The sequence below is a fragment of the Lissotriton vulgaris genome, chromosome 1_1, assembly GCF_964263255.1.
Source record: "Lissotriton vulgaris chromosome 1_1, aLisVul1.2, whole genome shotgun sequence".
Classification (NCBI taxonomy): domain Eukaryota; kingdom Metazoa; phylum Chordata; class Amphibia; order Caudata; family Salamandridae; genus Lissotriton; species Lissotriton vulgaris.
The window spans coordinates 419,877,607-419,894,854 of record NC_141685.1 but is presented as its reverse complement, the minus strand read 5'-3'; the positions used below and the strand labels follow the sequence as shown (position 1 = coordinate 419,894,854).

General features: G+C 45.0%; 1 protein-coding gene across 2 annotated transcripts in view; it reads right to left on the bottom strand.

The window, feature by feature from the left end:
- C8A (complement C8 alpha chain) overlaps positions 1–17,248 on the bottom strand; it is a 379,675-nt gene that overhangs the window by 230,925 nt on the left and 131,502 nt on the right. For both annotated transcript variants that reach the window (XM_086952763.1, XM_086952774.1), the window contains one exon: positions 14,426–14,615. In XM_086952763.1, coding sequence (XP_086808889.1) covers positions 14,426–14,615 — 190 coding nt within the window. The remainder of the gene's footprint in view (positions 1–14,425; positions 14,616–17,248) is intronic.

Below are 17,248 nucleotides of genomic sequence, written 5' to 3'. Positions count from 1 at the left end.
TGGAATATTGCAGGGCTTTGTTCCAATCATAATTACCCTGAGTGGGGTACACTTGTGGACAACTGCCATTTGTGTCTCTTTCAAGAAACCTGGTGCTAGACTTGTCTGTCTCTAGTTGGCAGAGGTATGTACTTCTGACAAATAGGGACTCACCTCCTCTAGTCAGGGCAAGGGGATCACACACTTAGATAACCCCTGCTCACCCCCTTGGTAGCTTGGCAAAGCAGACAGGCTTATCTCAGAGGCAGTGCGTTAAGCATTTATGATCACATACAGTAATAAAGTGAGTACACTACAAATGGACACGACACAGTCGTATTATAAAAATAAGGATTTTTATATAAGGCTTAGCACAAGACCAAATAACGACAAAAATATACCACAATCTTAATAAATACTCTTGGAAGGAAAAATAATAGTTCAAGTGTAGTTTCTTCTTAGCACAAAGCCTTTAGAAACAAAAGCAACTCTTCTTCTTTAAAACACAGTTCTTGGCAACAATGTAACCCACACGGGAGTCACACGACGTCGAGGCAAAGTTAATCCAAAGGTTCGGCGTCGACCGCGAGGAGCACTACGTCGAGCCCGGAGTCGAACAGACCCCCACAACACAGTACCTTGGAAAAGCGAAGCACACGATGATCAGCGGCGTCGAGATGTCCGGCGTCGCGTCTCCGGCGTCGATCGGGCCTCGGAGTTGGGGCGATCTGCAGCGGCGTCGACAGATGTCAGGAAGGAGCAGCGCTCACGAGGCGAAGCAGGATACGGCGTCGTCGTCGATGTCGATGATGGTGTTGCAAGAGTGAGCAGTGCTCACGGCGTCGAGAGGGCTTGGAGTCGATGCGATCAGCGGCGATGCAGACACAGGGTCACTTGGAGCTGGAGCCGAACTCACTACTCACTAGCGTCGCTACTGGTGTCGATCGGGCCCGGCGGCCGGCGTCGAGGAAGCGGGACACTGGAGCCGTTACTCACGATGTCGAGCTGGATTCGGCGGCGTCCGTCGGCGTCGAGATTGCTGGATTCTTTCAGAGGTGCTGGATTTTCAGGTTCCAGCAACAAGCACTTTTAGCAAACAAATGAAGTCCTTTAGCCCTGTGACTTCAACAGGAGGCTGGCACTCTTCCAGCCCTTGGAGATTTTCTTTAGCAAAGTCTGAGAGTACACACACAGTTCCTCTCTCCTGGTTCCTTGGCAAAAATAAAGAAGCACTGCAGGATTCCCCCCAGCAAACAGCACACTGGCAGAAGGGGTAGGCAAGTCCTCGGATCAGCAGACTTCTTGTCCTTGGTTCAGGTTTCCTTGTCAGAAGTGATCTAAATTCTTGGTTCAGGGGTCCTTCTCTTATACCCCTTTTTGGCTTTGATCCCTTTGTCCATGCAGGGGAATTCCCCTCATCCTGGGTTTGTTGTGGGTGTAGCCAGGCAGAGGCACCTGGCCTATTCACTGTGCAGGGCAGGGTCCTCAGACACCCAGCAGGAGGTGGAGCCAGCATTGTCACTGCCAGGAGCAGAGCTATCAGTCGCCCGGCAGGAGGTGGAGCCAGCATTGTAACAGGCAGGGCAGGCTATCAGGAACTACTCTCCCCCTACTCTCAATGCAAATGCACCACTCACCCCACACTGACTCATTCAGAACTCTGGAGCCACCCAACCCCTGTCACACACACACCAAACCAGCAGAAACCAGAAATAGTTAGACAAGAAAATAGCCACTTTCTAAAAGTGCTATGTTCAAACCCAGAGTCCAAAAACCATCCACACAAACGGATGCATTATTAAACCCCGAGTTCAGGGATACCAAACGCGACATTGCACCATGCTCCCCGAGTCAGCTAGGATTATAACATTAATATTCCTGGCAGCCCATTCTAACTAATGGAGAGCAGGTAACCTTACAATAGTGAAAAATGAGGATGGCTGTAATTCACTATTAGGACATGCCAACTTGGTCAGGCTTGTCCTACCTTATACTTACAATGCACCCTGCCCGTGGGCCTACCATGGGGGTGACTAACATGCAGTTAAGGGAAGGTTTAGGGACTGGCAAGTAGGCGTACTTGCGCAGTCTGCGTGACAGTACCAGACTGCACGTGGGTCTAGCAATGGCAGACCTGGAGACATACTTTTACGAGGCCGCTCTTGTGGGTGGCACAACATGTGCTGCAAGCCCACGAGCAGCATTTGTATTTACAAGCCCTGGCACTCCTGGTGCACTAGACTAGGGACTGACAGTAAACCAAATAAGCCAAACATGGAATTCAATTAATACAGTAATTTCACATAGGGAGCACTTGCACTGTGGGACTGATCAGCAGTGGCACAGTGCCCAAAGCAATATATCAGCAAAACATCATAAACAGAGGAGGCAAACAGAAAAAAAATGGAGGAGAGACTCAAGCCAATGATGTCAGGTCTAACACGTTTCCCCTCCAGCTGAAATGTGGGGAGAACTACCCTTGACCTAGGGAGTCCTCATCACTAAGGCGGAAAAATCTGGACAGACCATCAGCATTGGCGTGATCTGTATGTACCAAGGCGGTGTTCCACCGTGAAGTCCATCCCCTGTAGGGAAATGGACCACCTCAACAGCTTTGGATTCTCACCCCTCATCTGCATCAACCATCTGAGGGCCTGTGGTCTGTCTGAAACCGGAAGTGATTCCCAAACAGGTAGGGTCTTAGCTTCTTCAGTGCCCAGACCACAGCAAATGCTTCTCGCTCTATCGCACTCCACCTCTGTTCCCTGGGAAGTAAGCTCCTACTGATGAAGGCTACAGGTAAGTCTCTGCCCTCTTCATTCACCTGAGCTAGAACAGCCCCCACGCCATGCTCTGAAGCGTCCGTCTGGACAACAAATTCTTTAGAAAAGTCGGGTGCCTGGAGTATGGGTGCTGTGCACATTGCAGTTTTCAGGGTGTCAAAGGCTGTCTGACAGGCGTCAGTCCAAATCACATTTCTTGGCTGCTTCCTGGAAGTCAGCGAAGTCAAGGGGTGCACAATGTTACCATAATCCTTGACAAACCGCCTGTAGTAACCCGTGAGTCCTAAGAAGGCTCTCACCTGAGTTTGGGTTTTGGGCGGCGCCCAAGCCAGGATGGTATCAATCTTGGGTTGGACCTTGCCACTCCCTACTTGGTGCCCCAAGTACACCACTGAACCCTGCCCAATCTGGAACTTACTGGCTTTGATTGTGAGGCCTGCTCTGCGCAGGGCCAACAACACTTCCTGGAGGTGGCGCACGTGTTCCTCCCAGCTGGCGCTGAACACTGCGATGTCGTCCAGGTAGGCGGCACTGAAATCCTCCAGTCCAGCCAAGACCTGGTTGACCAACCTCTGGAAGGTGGCAGGGGCATTCTTCATCCCAAAGAGCATAACCCGGAATTGGCCCATCTGGTGTGGAGAATGCTGACCTCTCTTTTGCCCCATCAGTTAAGGCGATCTGCCAGTACCCAGACGTTAGATCAAACGTACTAAGGTACCGGGCAGCCCCTAACCGATCTATGAGCTCATCAGCTCTGGGGATGGAGTGCGCCTCAGTCTTGGTGACTGAATTGAGTCCTTGGTAATCCTTCTTTGATCAGACTCAAAGGTCCTCTTACCGGGTGTCCATACAAAAGCTCAAAGGGGCTGAACCCTAGAGACTTCTGTGGCACCTCACGGTAAGCAAACAGCAGGCATGGCAAGAGGACGTCCCATTTACGCCTCATTGGTTCTTCAAGACCCATGATCATGCCTTTAAGGGTCCAGTTGAATCTCTAAACCAGCCCATTTCCTTGAGGGTGGTAAGGAGTGGTGAACTTGTAGTTTACCCCACACTCATTCCACAGAGACTTCATATAATTGGAAATGAAGTTGGTGCCCCTGTCTGACACCACCTCTCTGGGGAACCCCATTCGGGAAAAAACACCCATCAGTGCCCGTCCCACCACGGGGGCCGTCACTGTTCTGAGAGGGATGGCTTCCGGGTACCGTGTGGCATGGTCCACCAAGACCAGGATGAACCTGTTGCCCAGGGCTGTCTTGGGGTCTAGGGGCCCAACAATGTCAATCCCCACCCTGTCAAAGGGGGTACTGACGACGGGAAAAGGTTGGAGGGGAGCCTTCTGCTTCCTTCCGCTTTTCCCACTTGCCTGGCAAGTTTGACAGGTTTTGCAATGGATATCTGTATCCCTTCTCATCTGAGGCCAATAAAAATGGGTGACAAGCCTGTCATAGGTCTTGTCCTGCCCCAGATTTCCAGCTAAAGGAACGTCATGAGCCAAACCCAGTAGGAAGGCTCTGAAGCGCTGGGGTACCACCAGCACACGGGCTGACCCAGGCTCAGCAGCCTTAGGCTCGCTATACAGGAGGTCGTTCTCCCAGTAGACAAAATGTGATCCTGACTGACCACCTGTGGTTTGGGCTGAGGCCTGCTGCCTCATACCCACAAGAAAAGGGCACACTTTCTGTTCTGCACAAAATTCTTCCCTGGAGGGACCACCATCCTGCTGCCAGTGGGTCAGCTCGGGCAGGTCTCCCAGTTCAGCCACTTGTTCCCATGTGGGCTCCGGGGCATCCCCCTCAGGGTCTACCTCCTCCTGGACCACGGGAATGGTGGGGGCCGGTTTCCCGCGCCCCTGCCTCTTCTCTTCACAGCTGGGTCCTGGGCCATACTTTCAGGCTCCGGGACCCCATCAACACCCTTACTTGCTGTCATCGAACGAGTGGTTGCACACACCCACTCTGGCACACCCAAAATTTTCAAATGTGTCTCTCGCTCCACCTTAGCCCAAGGGGAGTCTTCCAAATCATTGCCCAGGAGACAATCAACAGGCATGGCGGGCCTTACAGCTCAGGTCTAACACCTGGGCTACCGAACCGATCCACAGGGTTGGTTTCTCCTCTTTTAGCATAAAAGCAAAACAATCATCATCTGGTAGACCTGTGGGAGGAATGCTGATTTGGGTTAAAACAACACTCTCTTGTAAAATAAAGTGCCTCAACATAGACTCCCAGGAGATTCTGGCCTTTGATTTAGCCTCGCTTAAAGGGATACCCATGTCAGGATTTTTAACATCTATGATAGGTTCAAAAGCCCCCACAAACCTCATACACTATGTCAATGTCAATTAATTTCCTTGAAACCGATAATAAAGAATGCCCCCTCATCATAACTGGAGATTTTAACACAGCGTATGAGCCTGTGGATTATGTGCAGGAAATAGTTCTGGACGAGGAAGAAGCTAGAGGCATTTAAAAGCTCAAAACTCCAACACTCAAAAGATGCACCAGTGTAGCGCAGCAAATCTTATCATTGACTCTTGCTCAGGGGGTGCACGTAACAGGAGGACTAGTTCAGATACTTGTGCAGATTACACTTTTAAGAGGGGGGGACACTAGAAGCAGAATAGATTATATCTTGGTTGTTCTTGATCTCTGGCCACAAGTAAGCAATATGGTTGTGAGAAGTTAGCCTGGCATATGATGTCCACTATTCTTGCACCAGTCTAAACGACCCTTATTGATGGTGATTGTAAAGTCAACCTTATAGACAAGCTATCCTAGTGGTAGCATGGACCAGCAGTCTTAGGCTAAGACTTCAGAGAGCATGTGAAGCAAGCTGTTTTACCAATTATAATCCCTTGAATACCAATTGAAAGGACACCACACCAGGCATATATCAAATATATATGTATTTATTTCTAACACAACCCCTCTGCACTCTTTTTGAGGTCAGAAATCGAAGTACATCACAAGTTACTCAATTAGCATACGATAAGTTGCACAAATACAGTTATGCCCTAGGGACCTCACAAACCACATACTAAGTAAGTGGTATAAGAACCACTTCAGAAATAGTGAATAGGCCTAGTGCCTAGGGAATCGCTGGGGCTACACTAAACAACTAAAGGTTAGGAAGTAGGAGACCCACGAGAGACGCGTGCAGTGTCTAAACACAGTCGCGAGTTACCATTGACTTATAATGGAGAATGAAGAAGTTACAAAGTTACTGTTTAAGGACACTTCCGGATAGACTACGGTAAAACCCCTTTAAACAAGGACACTTCGAGAGTCAAGACCCACGGGAGCACCGGAGTACTCATTTTACCTCACCCAGGGAAGCCGGGTACATAGGTGTCTTTTCGTGTCGGGTTTCATTGTTGTTTTCTATGGAGATCTGCAAAGAAGTTCTGCAGGCGACCAGAGGAAAAGTGTCCGGGTGGATCCAAGGGTGGATCGGTGATGTGAAGAACCTGAAAGCAGAGGGGACAGAGTCTGGGTCACTAGCCAGTGACCAGGAAGGAACCAGGCGATGTTGCGATGATATCAGGTGAAGAGGTGAAGCTTGTCTCTGCAGCCACGAGGACCAGGAGGTGTCGATGACAACCAGGAGCTGGAATCAAACTGCCCACAAAGGATTTAGTGGACTGCGGTGTTGGTGTCCGGATTGGACCCAACAAGCCTTGGCAACCGCAATCCATCCAGGAAGTAAAGATTGGCTTTGGGTCAGACCAGCAAGGTCTGAGGAGCTTCTCCTTTGCAGGGAAGCTAGACCAAGCCTGGAGCAATTAAGAAAGCAGTTTGGTTTCAAAGGTTTGTCTTCAGGGGGCTCACTAGCCAGTGGGCTAGCAACCGGGAAGATGCGTTGAGCTGAAATGCAAGAGCAGCCCCACGCAACACTCGTAGAGTGTGGAGGGCTGAGCTTCGGTGCAAATGGCGCTCGGGTCTGGGGATTCTCATACCCCAATGCACAACTGCGAGGGTGCCTCAGTAGTTGTGCTGTTAGCAAAATGCAGAATGTCCAGGGTGTCGGTCCCACGTCTCTCGTGTCCGCCACGGGTCTCAGCTTTGCTGTGGATGTGGGTCGGAGTCAGAGAAGTCTGAGAGTCTAGTTCCTGTGTTGCTGAGTCTTTGGGATCCAGCGGAAGCATCGACAAAGCATACCCGCAAGTTACTGGTGGTGCCTGTTTGCACAGGGTGGTCACTCCTTGACCACAAGGGAGATGTCTTCAGTCTTCTAGTCAAAATAAAACATCGAAGGTCCAAGAGTTTCATATCAGAGTTTCGTTCCAGAATAATTTAAAGTCTGTGGACACAGCTCCTATACTTATACTAAGAAAATGGGCTGGATTACCTGCCAGGTCACTCCTATGGGTGGACCTGGGAAGGGGGTGGTTACACCCCTTTCCCTTTGTCCAGTTTCACGCCAGAGTGGGGCTGGAGTGCCCCAGCAACTGGTTTGAACCGGGCTATGCATGGAGCACCTTGTGTGCCCCAGGCAGTGTCTGGAAAAGCATCTTTCCATTCAACCCACCCTGCCCCAATACACTACAGGCTGTCTGGGGAGGTGCTGGCACCTCCCTCAACAGGAAACCTATTGTCCAGGCCTCCGTTGCTGGAGTTTCTCCCAGCAGCAGGAGGTCAGACTTGTGTCTGTGGCAGCAGCATCCATTTTGTGATGCTGGGACTCTGTTTAAATTTAACCGGGTAAAGCAGTAACATAATTGGCGGGGGATAGTATTCCAAAGTGTTTGACACCTTTTACAACATGTTTTGATAAAGCCAAACCAAAGTTAGCATTAACCGCGAGGATTATAATGCAGTTAAGAGAATATGGTATGGCTATATCATAGAACAGCTATAAGGAGATGGTTCTGAAAGCTGCAGAGGAGCTCAGCTCATGCTAGTGCACCCTCTCACATAAAACCAAGGACTCTGCCTCCAGGATTGTCGAGGCCTACCATAGGAGTGACTTATAGATGCATATGTGTCTATATATAAGGTAGATATAGATATACTATATCTAAGTATATATCTAAGTAAGGGGTGATTACACCACCTTACCCAAGCTGAGTGATCAGCCTGTGGTGTCAGTTTGGATGGCCAGCCAGGGGTGGCATAATACATGCTGCAGCCCCTGGTAGGCCTTGGATGCACCTATGCCCTGGGTACCTATGGTACACTAAACAGGGGCTCACAAAGGTGACCCAATACCCAATCAGGTATGTACCTAAAGTACCTGGCATCAATTTAGAGAGAGAACAGCTGGGCTGTGGGTCTGATTAGCAGGCCCACAGCCACACTAAAGTCGAAAAACCAGAAAATCACAGCAAAAAGTGGGGGTGACCATAGGAAGCAGACCCTACTCTCCTACAATGGTCATTCTTAACCAAAATGATAGCGACCAGAATATCTTACTTTTAAGCTTCTCTGGGTTACCGGTTTTAAAGACCAAGCAAAATCCAACAAAGGCTCAGGTAGTAACAACTAACAACAATAGGAAATGTAAGTGGGATAATGTTGTCGCTGATTGTAAGATTCTCCCTGAAGTTTATAAAGAGCTGACGCTTCTTTTTGTGAAGATGTCTAACTCCACCATAAATGATGACTCTATTTTAGCCAACTACCAAGATCTCTCGAATAATATCTTGCCCTATTTTAGAAGCCAGGGAGGATCACTCCTGCGAACACGTAACAATGCTGCATGGTATAATAAGGAATTGAGGGAGGCAGTAAAGGAGGGGATGAGGCCCAAGATGTGCAACAAAAGGAAGTCTTATAAGAGCATTCAAAGGGAAGCCAACCGTAACTGGGAAATAGAGAATTGGCGTACCTTAGTGGAGGCCTCCAGGCTAAAGGATAGCCGGCTATTCTGGCATCTTTTTTCTAAGGGGGTAATTCGCCAGGTCACTGAGAATGATTTTCACCTACAGCTCCATATTTGGGAAGAGTATTTTCTCACACTATACTCCAAGAAGAGCGTCGAGGCTGTGGGTGCTGTAGGGGAGGAACCCAGGGATTGTAATGATGTGTCTGTTGGAATTGAGGAAGTGAGCTTTTCCCTTATGGAAGTTAAGAATGCAATTACTTCTCTTCAAAATGGCAAAGCCCCATGGCTAAACAGACTCCCCGGAGATCTATATATATTGGAACCCAATATATGGGGCCCTCTGCTCCACCTAGTTTTAAATGCCATTACTCGTGGTGGTGCTATCCCAGGCTCGTGGAAGGGAGCCAAAATAATCCCAATATTTTAAAAAGGGGACAAATGCGACCCTGCTAATTACAGGCCCATCAGTCTTATAGATGTTTCCCCCAAAACATTTTGCAAACTAATTTTAACTTGTCTCCAAAATTGGGCAGAGAACAACAATATACTTTCACACTTGAAGGCGGGGTTCAGAGCTGCTACCAGCACCCTAGACCAAGTGTTTTGTTACCTAATGCTCATTTGGAAAGAGGTTAAAGTCAAGAAATGCCACCTCTATGTAGTGTTTGTTGACCTCAAAACCACTTTTGATTCTATCGATCGCACTAGGCTCTGGTCTGCTCTGAGAGACATGGGTCTTTCCCCTGCCCTACTTCATCTTTTAACCAGGCTACACCACGATAATTATGCCAGAGTCAGATGGAATTAAGAAGTTGTCCGAAAATATTTTAATTGGGAAAGGAGTGCGCCAGGGGTGTGTGTTGGCCCCAACTTTGTTTACCTTATTTATGAATGAGTTAATACATGAGCTGTATGACTGTGGAGGTGACCCACCAAAACTGGGAGGCAAGCAAATACCATCAATTTTGTTTGCCGATGATAAATTACTAATATCTAAAACTCCAATGGGTATCCAGATTTTCAAAAGCATGCAAATCCTGCGGCTTGAAATTTAATTGTATGAAAACCAAGTAAATGGTTTTCAACCCCTATCAATCTGCCAAGGGGAAAGTGGTGTTGGAAGTCCAATTATTAGAACAGGATAAGACCTTTGATTACCTAGGCATTAGAATTAGTGACAACCTGGCATGGTCCCCCCAAATCTTGAAAAGTGTTTTGACACTCCAACAACTAGACTGTGCAACAGTGAAAAGAGTTAAATGCTCAACCCTATTTCCCCCGTATTAGAATTCATAGGGCCAAAGGCCTGGGTGCAGCACTCTACGGAGCAGAACTTTGGGGTCTTGAGGATACCAAACGATTAGAAGTTGCTGAAAATACATTTTTAAGTGATATAAATATTCAAAAGAACACTTCCTTACTGCCACTACGTCTTTGCCTAGGGCTTAAATCCATCTCTCACTGTGCTGTCCTGAAGGTGCTTATGTTCTGAGTGAGACTCTGGGCCAGCAACTCCCAAGTACCCGTAAAAGATGCTGTGGAAGAATTATTATCTCTCCAAAGGAAATCAGGTCTTTTGGCGTGGTTTGAAAAAGTTAAGGGGTGGCTCTCTAAAATAGGGTTGGGCAATCTGTGGGATGACCTGCGCTCAATAACAAAAAAAATGATTTCTCATTTAAAAACAATGTATTGGAATTTCATTATTACTGATTGCACTGAATTCAGAGTACTAGGCACTTTAACAACACACTTTTTAAATAATAAATGCTGATTTGATCTTGAAATGTACATGGATGATGTAGAACCACTGCAAGCATGTGCACTTTATATACAGTTCAGATTTGGCACTCTCCCTTTAAATGTTTTTAGAAGCAAATGGACAAATTCAACTACTACTCTTATGTGCCAGTTCTGCAACTCTGCTATTGAAACTATTGATCATTATCTTTTATTCTGTCCTGTATATGCCCTACTAAGTAAAAAAGGGATTATTCCTGTCTGTCTGTGCCGTCTTTCTCCTGTTCCTCAGATGCCCTTTGTCTATTTAGATCTGATACAACCAAATGGCTTGTTTTTACTCTATCTAGATATCTTGTGTATGCTTGGTGGTTGAGGTCCAAAGCAATTAAACAAACCCCTACCATTGAAGTAGGGGGAAATCCTAGTTTGGGCCCTGATCCAAGCCTAGTGATGCAAGCTAAATATTTTAGCTCGGTGCAATCTATATTTGATCTTACACATTTTAATCCATTCTTATTTTATATTTTTTTAATCTTTGCATAAGCAAAATATTTTGATATATTATTCTCTAGACATTGTGCCAGAAGCTTGTTGTTTAATTCTTTTTTACTATATGTATATACTATTAATGAACTTATGTACTGAGATTTAATATGTGTTGTGTTTTTATGCTCTATGTATGATCATGTTTCTCTAATAAAAATAAATAAATAATATTCTTTTTACACTTGTATTGGCTCATCCCCGTGCATATTTCTGTCGTCTCTACAGCAAGCAGCGGCATTGGCAGTAAACCTCTGACTAGGCCCATATCTTTCCTAATAGCAGACACATTTGCCAATGGAAGGCATCTTAGAGCGAATGACTCTTTCAGAATCTGTAACATAGCTTACACCTGAGAGGTCTACCTAGAATATGGCTCTCACTTAGCAGTTACTGTTGCAAATCACTCACTCTCAGATCATATTTCCTCTACAGAACTTGCTTTCTGTTGTGTGAACTTAAATGTCTCTTTCTTCTTTGTAAATTGAAAGTAAATGATAAAATGGAACTTTCTAGAGTAACATTTCTTGAGTCTCACACATCTTAAAAAATGCCTATCTGCCAAAATAAATGGTGTCTTCTCAGTGGCGTTGCAAGAAGGGCGCGGGGGCAGACCGCCCAAGGGCTCGTACCAGCGGCCGTTGCGGGGTGGGGAGCCCCATGGGAATCGTGCCAGCAATGACCCCCCCCCCCCCGGCTGTCACAGGAGCCGACAGCACCTCTCCCCCGCTCTTACATGCTGCCTCGAGAGACAATCGCCGGGACTGCACCGGGAGGTCAAGATCTAGTTACGCTACTGGGTCCTCTGTTATTCTATTTCACAAAATGAATGCACTAGGTGTCTGTATTACATTCGTCAGAAGAAAATAATCCTTCATTACAAAATTAATTCCTCCTCCTTTTTAAAAATTATTTTATAAGCATATTTATAGAGCACAAGGCACCGTTAAACTAAATACAGCCTTTACTAAACACAATTAGTATCATATCATGTAAAAATACTCGATCAGGACCATTGTTAGTATCCAGTTTGAAATAGAAAAAATCATTATTTCAATAATTGTTGCAATATGCCGCTCCGCATGTTGATTTCTTGAACAACCTTGGCCTGAAAACCAAATATCTTATTGAAGGTCTTTTTCTGTTTTGAAAACTATTTTCTCATAGAATATTCTGCTAAGAATACAAATGCCATTGTGGTCATCAGAGTTATATTTACAAAGCTGGCTCAGACCTTAACACCATAGGAGGTAGTTATTCCATGCTAGGTTTTCCATCAATGCACGGGTCAGAGGAGATATATCCGTGCCTCATCAAGTTGAATTATCCGCAGCCGCGGTATTCATACGCTAACTGCACCGGCAATTGCTCGTCTCCGCTGTTCAATTGCGCAAGTCCAATTGCAAAGAAAGCTGTAATCGCCGCCGTGGTATTCGTGCTCTAACTGCACATGAAAACACCTTCGCTGTTTGCTGGCGAAAGCCCAAAACAGGAGGGGATGTGTCCGTCCCTCAAAAGGCGAATTCGTACTCTTAAAGGCGCTAAAGAATCGTTCTCGCAGGTTACCCAATCCTGGTCTCACAACAGCAATCAATATAACTCTGATGACAACATTGGCATCTTATTGACCTTTGAATTCACAAGTGAATTAACGGATCCAATATATATTGATCCCTGGAATTTCATTTGGATACCTTGATGTACCCTATTTTCGTTCTCCTGCCCGTGTTGTGAGGTCAACAGCCCAACTTTCCATGAGAAATCAGTGTTCCCCCGGGCCTCTTTTGTCCTGATGAAGACCCCGCATTAAGGTGTGACATATACCTACCACAGTAGTCTTGGGGTCGAAACGTCGACTGCTACTATTACACACCAGTTGACGCACCATTATTATAAATATTAAATATTAGCGTTGATAGCATGGTTTTCTTTTAATTGTTGAACATTAGTTGCTCCCCTATTCTACTGGCTCAGTGCTCTGAAGCCAGGTGTATTGGTTTCTCATGAATTATGTACTGATACTATTGTTTGCACTATGACCTACCTTGCACATCCCTCCCTTCATACACAAACACCATCTCCTACCCTTCCCTTCCCTGGGGCACTATGACAATTGTGTTATTAATCTGTTATATGTAACATGAATAAGCAAATTGTGATTAAATAACAGTGTGTTGAAGTACTTATTTGCGATTTGTTATTGTTAAAAAAAAATTCATAAAGTGTTCGCTTGTGTACTTTTGATACCTTTTCACTGGGACCCCTTATTTTGTACCACAGTTGGGCCCAGCAGCTCCTGTTTGGCCATGGCCAAATAAAAAGGGTTCTGACAAGTATATTAGAATATAATATGCTTTCTGCCATGAATTATCTATATTCTATCTTTGCCTTTTCCTTGTGCTTTACAACAGAATATTTGTTCTGCTGTGAAGATATATGATTGTAAGGCATGGTTCCTTCTATCCACAACAAAAGATTTGTAGTGATGCTTTTTGGGATTGTAGAACATCTTAATGATGTGGTACTGAAATGATGCGCAGTCCTTTGCAAATTTACCCCTTATTCATTGTGTTTTATTTAGTTGTTGTTAAACGGTTGCAAAGAAACATTTTGGTTCAAAGTCTGTTCACGCACCCAGATCAATGTTCACATTAGCCAAACTCAAACCATTAACATCACCTATTCTATTTGTACGCAAATCGGTTTAATCACCTATCACATTCCATTTGACCTCATTATATATTCCCATCTGTCCTTCAATGGTGAAATGCAACTCTAAATTTACTCCACCTCAACTGCAATGGGCATCTCCTAAATCACACACTTTACACTGTCCCTCCACTCAATGCCCAAAACGTCCCAGTATCATTTCCATATGTACCTGCTGGGATCAGACAGGCTGAATAATAGTGATCAATACAGCTTATCCTCGAACAAACCATTTGTATGTAGAGTGTTAGACATTCTTTGCTCTCTCAAACTCAATGCCACTTAACTATCAGGCAACTATATTACATTATTCCAATTCTTTTTCCTCTATCATCTGGCACTCATTAACTGTTATACATTTTCTTTTGTACCCTAAAAATGGCACGTAAAATAACTTACGCGAACTTGACGATTTGCCTCTGTTTCAATAATATTAGTTGGATGCAGATCGACATGTTCAGCATAAATCAACCCCAACAAGGTAGATAGAATGTCAATTGCGTACAGGATTTCATGCCCCCTTGTATAGAAATTAAGGGAAGAGGTGGGGTGCAGCGGCCAGGGGGGATAACTCTGGAACACAGGGGCTCACCTTTTGGTCACCGGCAGCTGGTTAGCCCATCACCTTGTGACTCTGGACAATAGCTCGCATAATCTTCCCGACGGCCCCCAATGCCAGGACACCTCTCCGGAGGTAGGTGTGTGCTTTACAAATGCTGGTATTTAATTTCAATGCATAACCCATTTTGCAATGAAAATATATTTAACTTTTGGAAACATCTACTGTTAAATGTTGTACGGCACAATTTGATTTTGTGTCAAAAATATTTATGAATACTTACTAGGAAACGATACACATGAAAATTGAATGGCTTCCGAAAGTATTTTTCATCATCTCCATAGTACAAGCGTTCACACGCAGGGTCATATTTCAGGTCTCGCCACTCCCCATTGTACACATATTCGCATCGGCCACCAAAATATTTTGGATCAAATACATTTTGGGTTTCTTCCTGTATTAGGGCATTGAACCTTTGTGTGGAAACACAAACGACAGGTATATTTTATGTAATAGTACATTTACACATAACTCAGAATCCTAAAGAAGGAACATTTGCAAGACTCTCATACAATTTGAACACTTCAGAACTCTTCCTAGAATTAAGCAACTCTGAAAAGCAATATAACACTAATATATTATCTCAAAATAACGTTCAATAACGCCTTGCTAAATATAATAAAGCAATTATTACTTTGAAAGATAAAAATATGATCAAATCGGTATGTAAAAATCAATACAAAAAAACGTCTGAAACCTATATATATTCTCACTAGTATGGTCTTCATGTAGAGATAATTTTTTATTTGAAATCCTTAGTGGGTTCTATAATTCAGAGTAGGACATACAATAACGTGAATACTCTTTGCCTATGCATTAAGGAGTACATCAAAAGAAGCATATAAAAATGATAAAATAGATGAACCTGTCTGTACCTTGTGGTAGTCGTATAAAAGAGGTTAACATTTATTGCAATTGCCAATGTTAAACTGGTGGGATTTTTAGATAGTGGACTTACAGATATTCTTAGGATCAATGAATTACAAGCCCTTTTACGCACCTTGTGCTCGCCGCATCCCGAACTCAGCGATGCGGCGAACGCAAGGATGTGTTTTTCTTTTTCAAATATGTTATTATTCCTCGTCGTTGTATGTCGACTCCTCCCTCACCCTGCCCCACCTCTCTTACCTGCACCAGCCATGGCTGCAAAGTACAAAGATAAGATTCCTCAAGTACATCATCGAACATTCGAAATTACAGCCTCACTTAGTACATAGAGAGATAATCCCAGACAGGGTTAAGATTGGAGAATTAGATTTGTGCAGATGACAAACAGCTTTTCGACCAATACATCAACTGATGTTCAATGAAAGGGCTGTCACCTTCAATCTTGTTGTGCTGGAGGAACCCATAACTCCAAGCTTTGTTAAAAATGGCCAACCCATATTATGAGGAGGAGCGTGGAAGGCTATTCCTGTGCAGGTGGTGCACGGACAATTAATTTACACGCCTGTACTTGGGCATTTTTTTTCTATTGTCTATATTTGGAACAGAAAGACTCCAGAAGTTGCTTTTTATGGAAATTGTCTGCCAGTTCTGATAGGCAGAATATAATTATGAGTATTAGCTGTTACCGATGGATTGAAATGTTGGTTTTACATGACATTTTCGCCAACTCTTGTGTTCCAGCGCTGTATTTAAAAACTAAGCTTATTTTACTTTTCACGTACAGGTGATCATCATTATCTTTGGTTGAAAAACACAATATTAGTTTTCTGATAGTAATGTGATACCCTATTGTTAAGGTGATACTATTGAAGACTCAGGGACAAGGTCAGTGTTTGCACACTAACACCTTGAGCATTATGGAATCCTGGAAGGAAGATGTTGGACTTAGCCCTTTTTGCAGGGTCATCCCTGAATTTTTTGCCTTCCTCCTGTATTTTGTCTGACCTGTTTTTGTTGGTTTTATGACTCTGGGCACTTTGCCACTGCTGATTAATGCTAAAGTGCATATGCTCTCCCTATTATAAAATGATGTATGGATTAGTGACTCCATGTTTGGCTTGTTTGGTTTACTTGTCGGAACCCAGTACAGTGCACTGCGTGTGCCCAGGGCTTGTAAATCAAATGCTGCTGGTGGGCTTGCAACACTGGTTGTGCCACCCACAGAAGCATCCTGTAAATTGTGTCTCAGGCCTGCCATCGCAGAGCCTGTGCAGTCTGGTACTGCCATGTTGACTGGAAAGTGCTTGCCAGCCCCTAAACCTTCCCTTTTCTTCATATCAGACACCCCTCTGGTAGGCCCACAGGCAGGGTGCATTGTAAGTAAAAGGTAGGGCATGCCCTGATGTGTGTGGCACATCCTGATAGTGAATTACATCCATTTTCCTTTTTCACTATTGCTAGGCTAGCTGTTCCCCATAGGCCAGAATGGGCAGTTTGATCATAACGTCTTACAATCCTAACTGACTAAGGGAACTAGGTAGAAATTCGAGTTCAGTATGCCTGAACTCAGAATGATAAAATACATCTTTTAGTGAAGTTGGTTTTAACATTCTGTGTTTGAAAATACCACTTTTAGAAAGCAGGTATTTTCTTGCCTAACTATCCAAGCCTGCCTCTGCTAGGTTGTGTTTTACATGTCTGGAGTTTGAGTGACAGGAGCTGGGGGATTCCAGGAGACAGGGTGAGTCAGCCCAGGGCTGAATAGACCCATCTGTATGTAGAGTGGTGGGAGGAGAGCACCTGGGACCTGAATAGGACTGTGCCTGCCTTCCACAATGCTGGCTCCAACTCCTGTGGTGCGTCTGATATCCCTGGCTCACATTCTCAAAGGAAAGAAGGAGTCCTGTAAACAAAGTGCTCCAGGACTGACCAGAACTGGTTTGGGCTAGGTACAGACACTCTCTGCCTTCCGAGAACAAAGAGAATAGTAGTATAAATATTGGGGCCCAGACCCCAGGACTTTAGATCACTTTTGGGAAACAAGAAGAAACCTTTTCTGAGGAGAGGAACCAGAGAGACTGAGGAGAGATTATCCCTAAGCGTGAGAGATTGGCCTGCAGTGGTTTCCTGACTACCTTCATTCAACTTGTGAAGTATC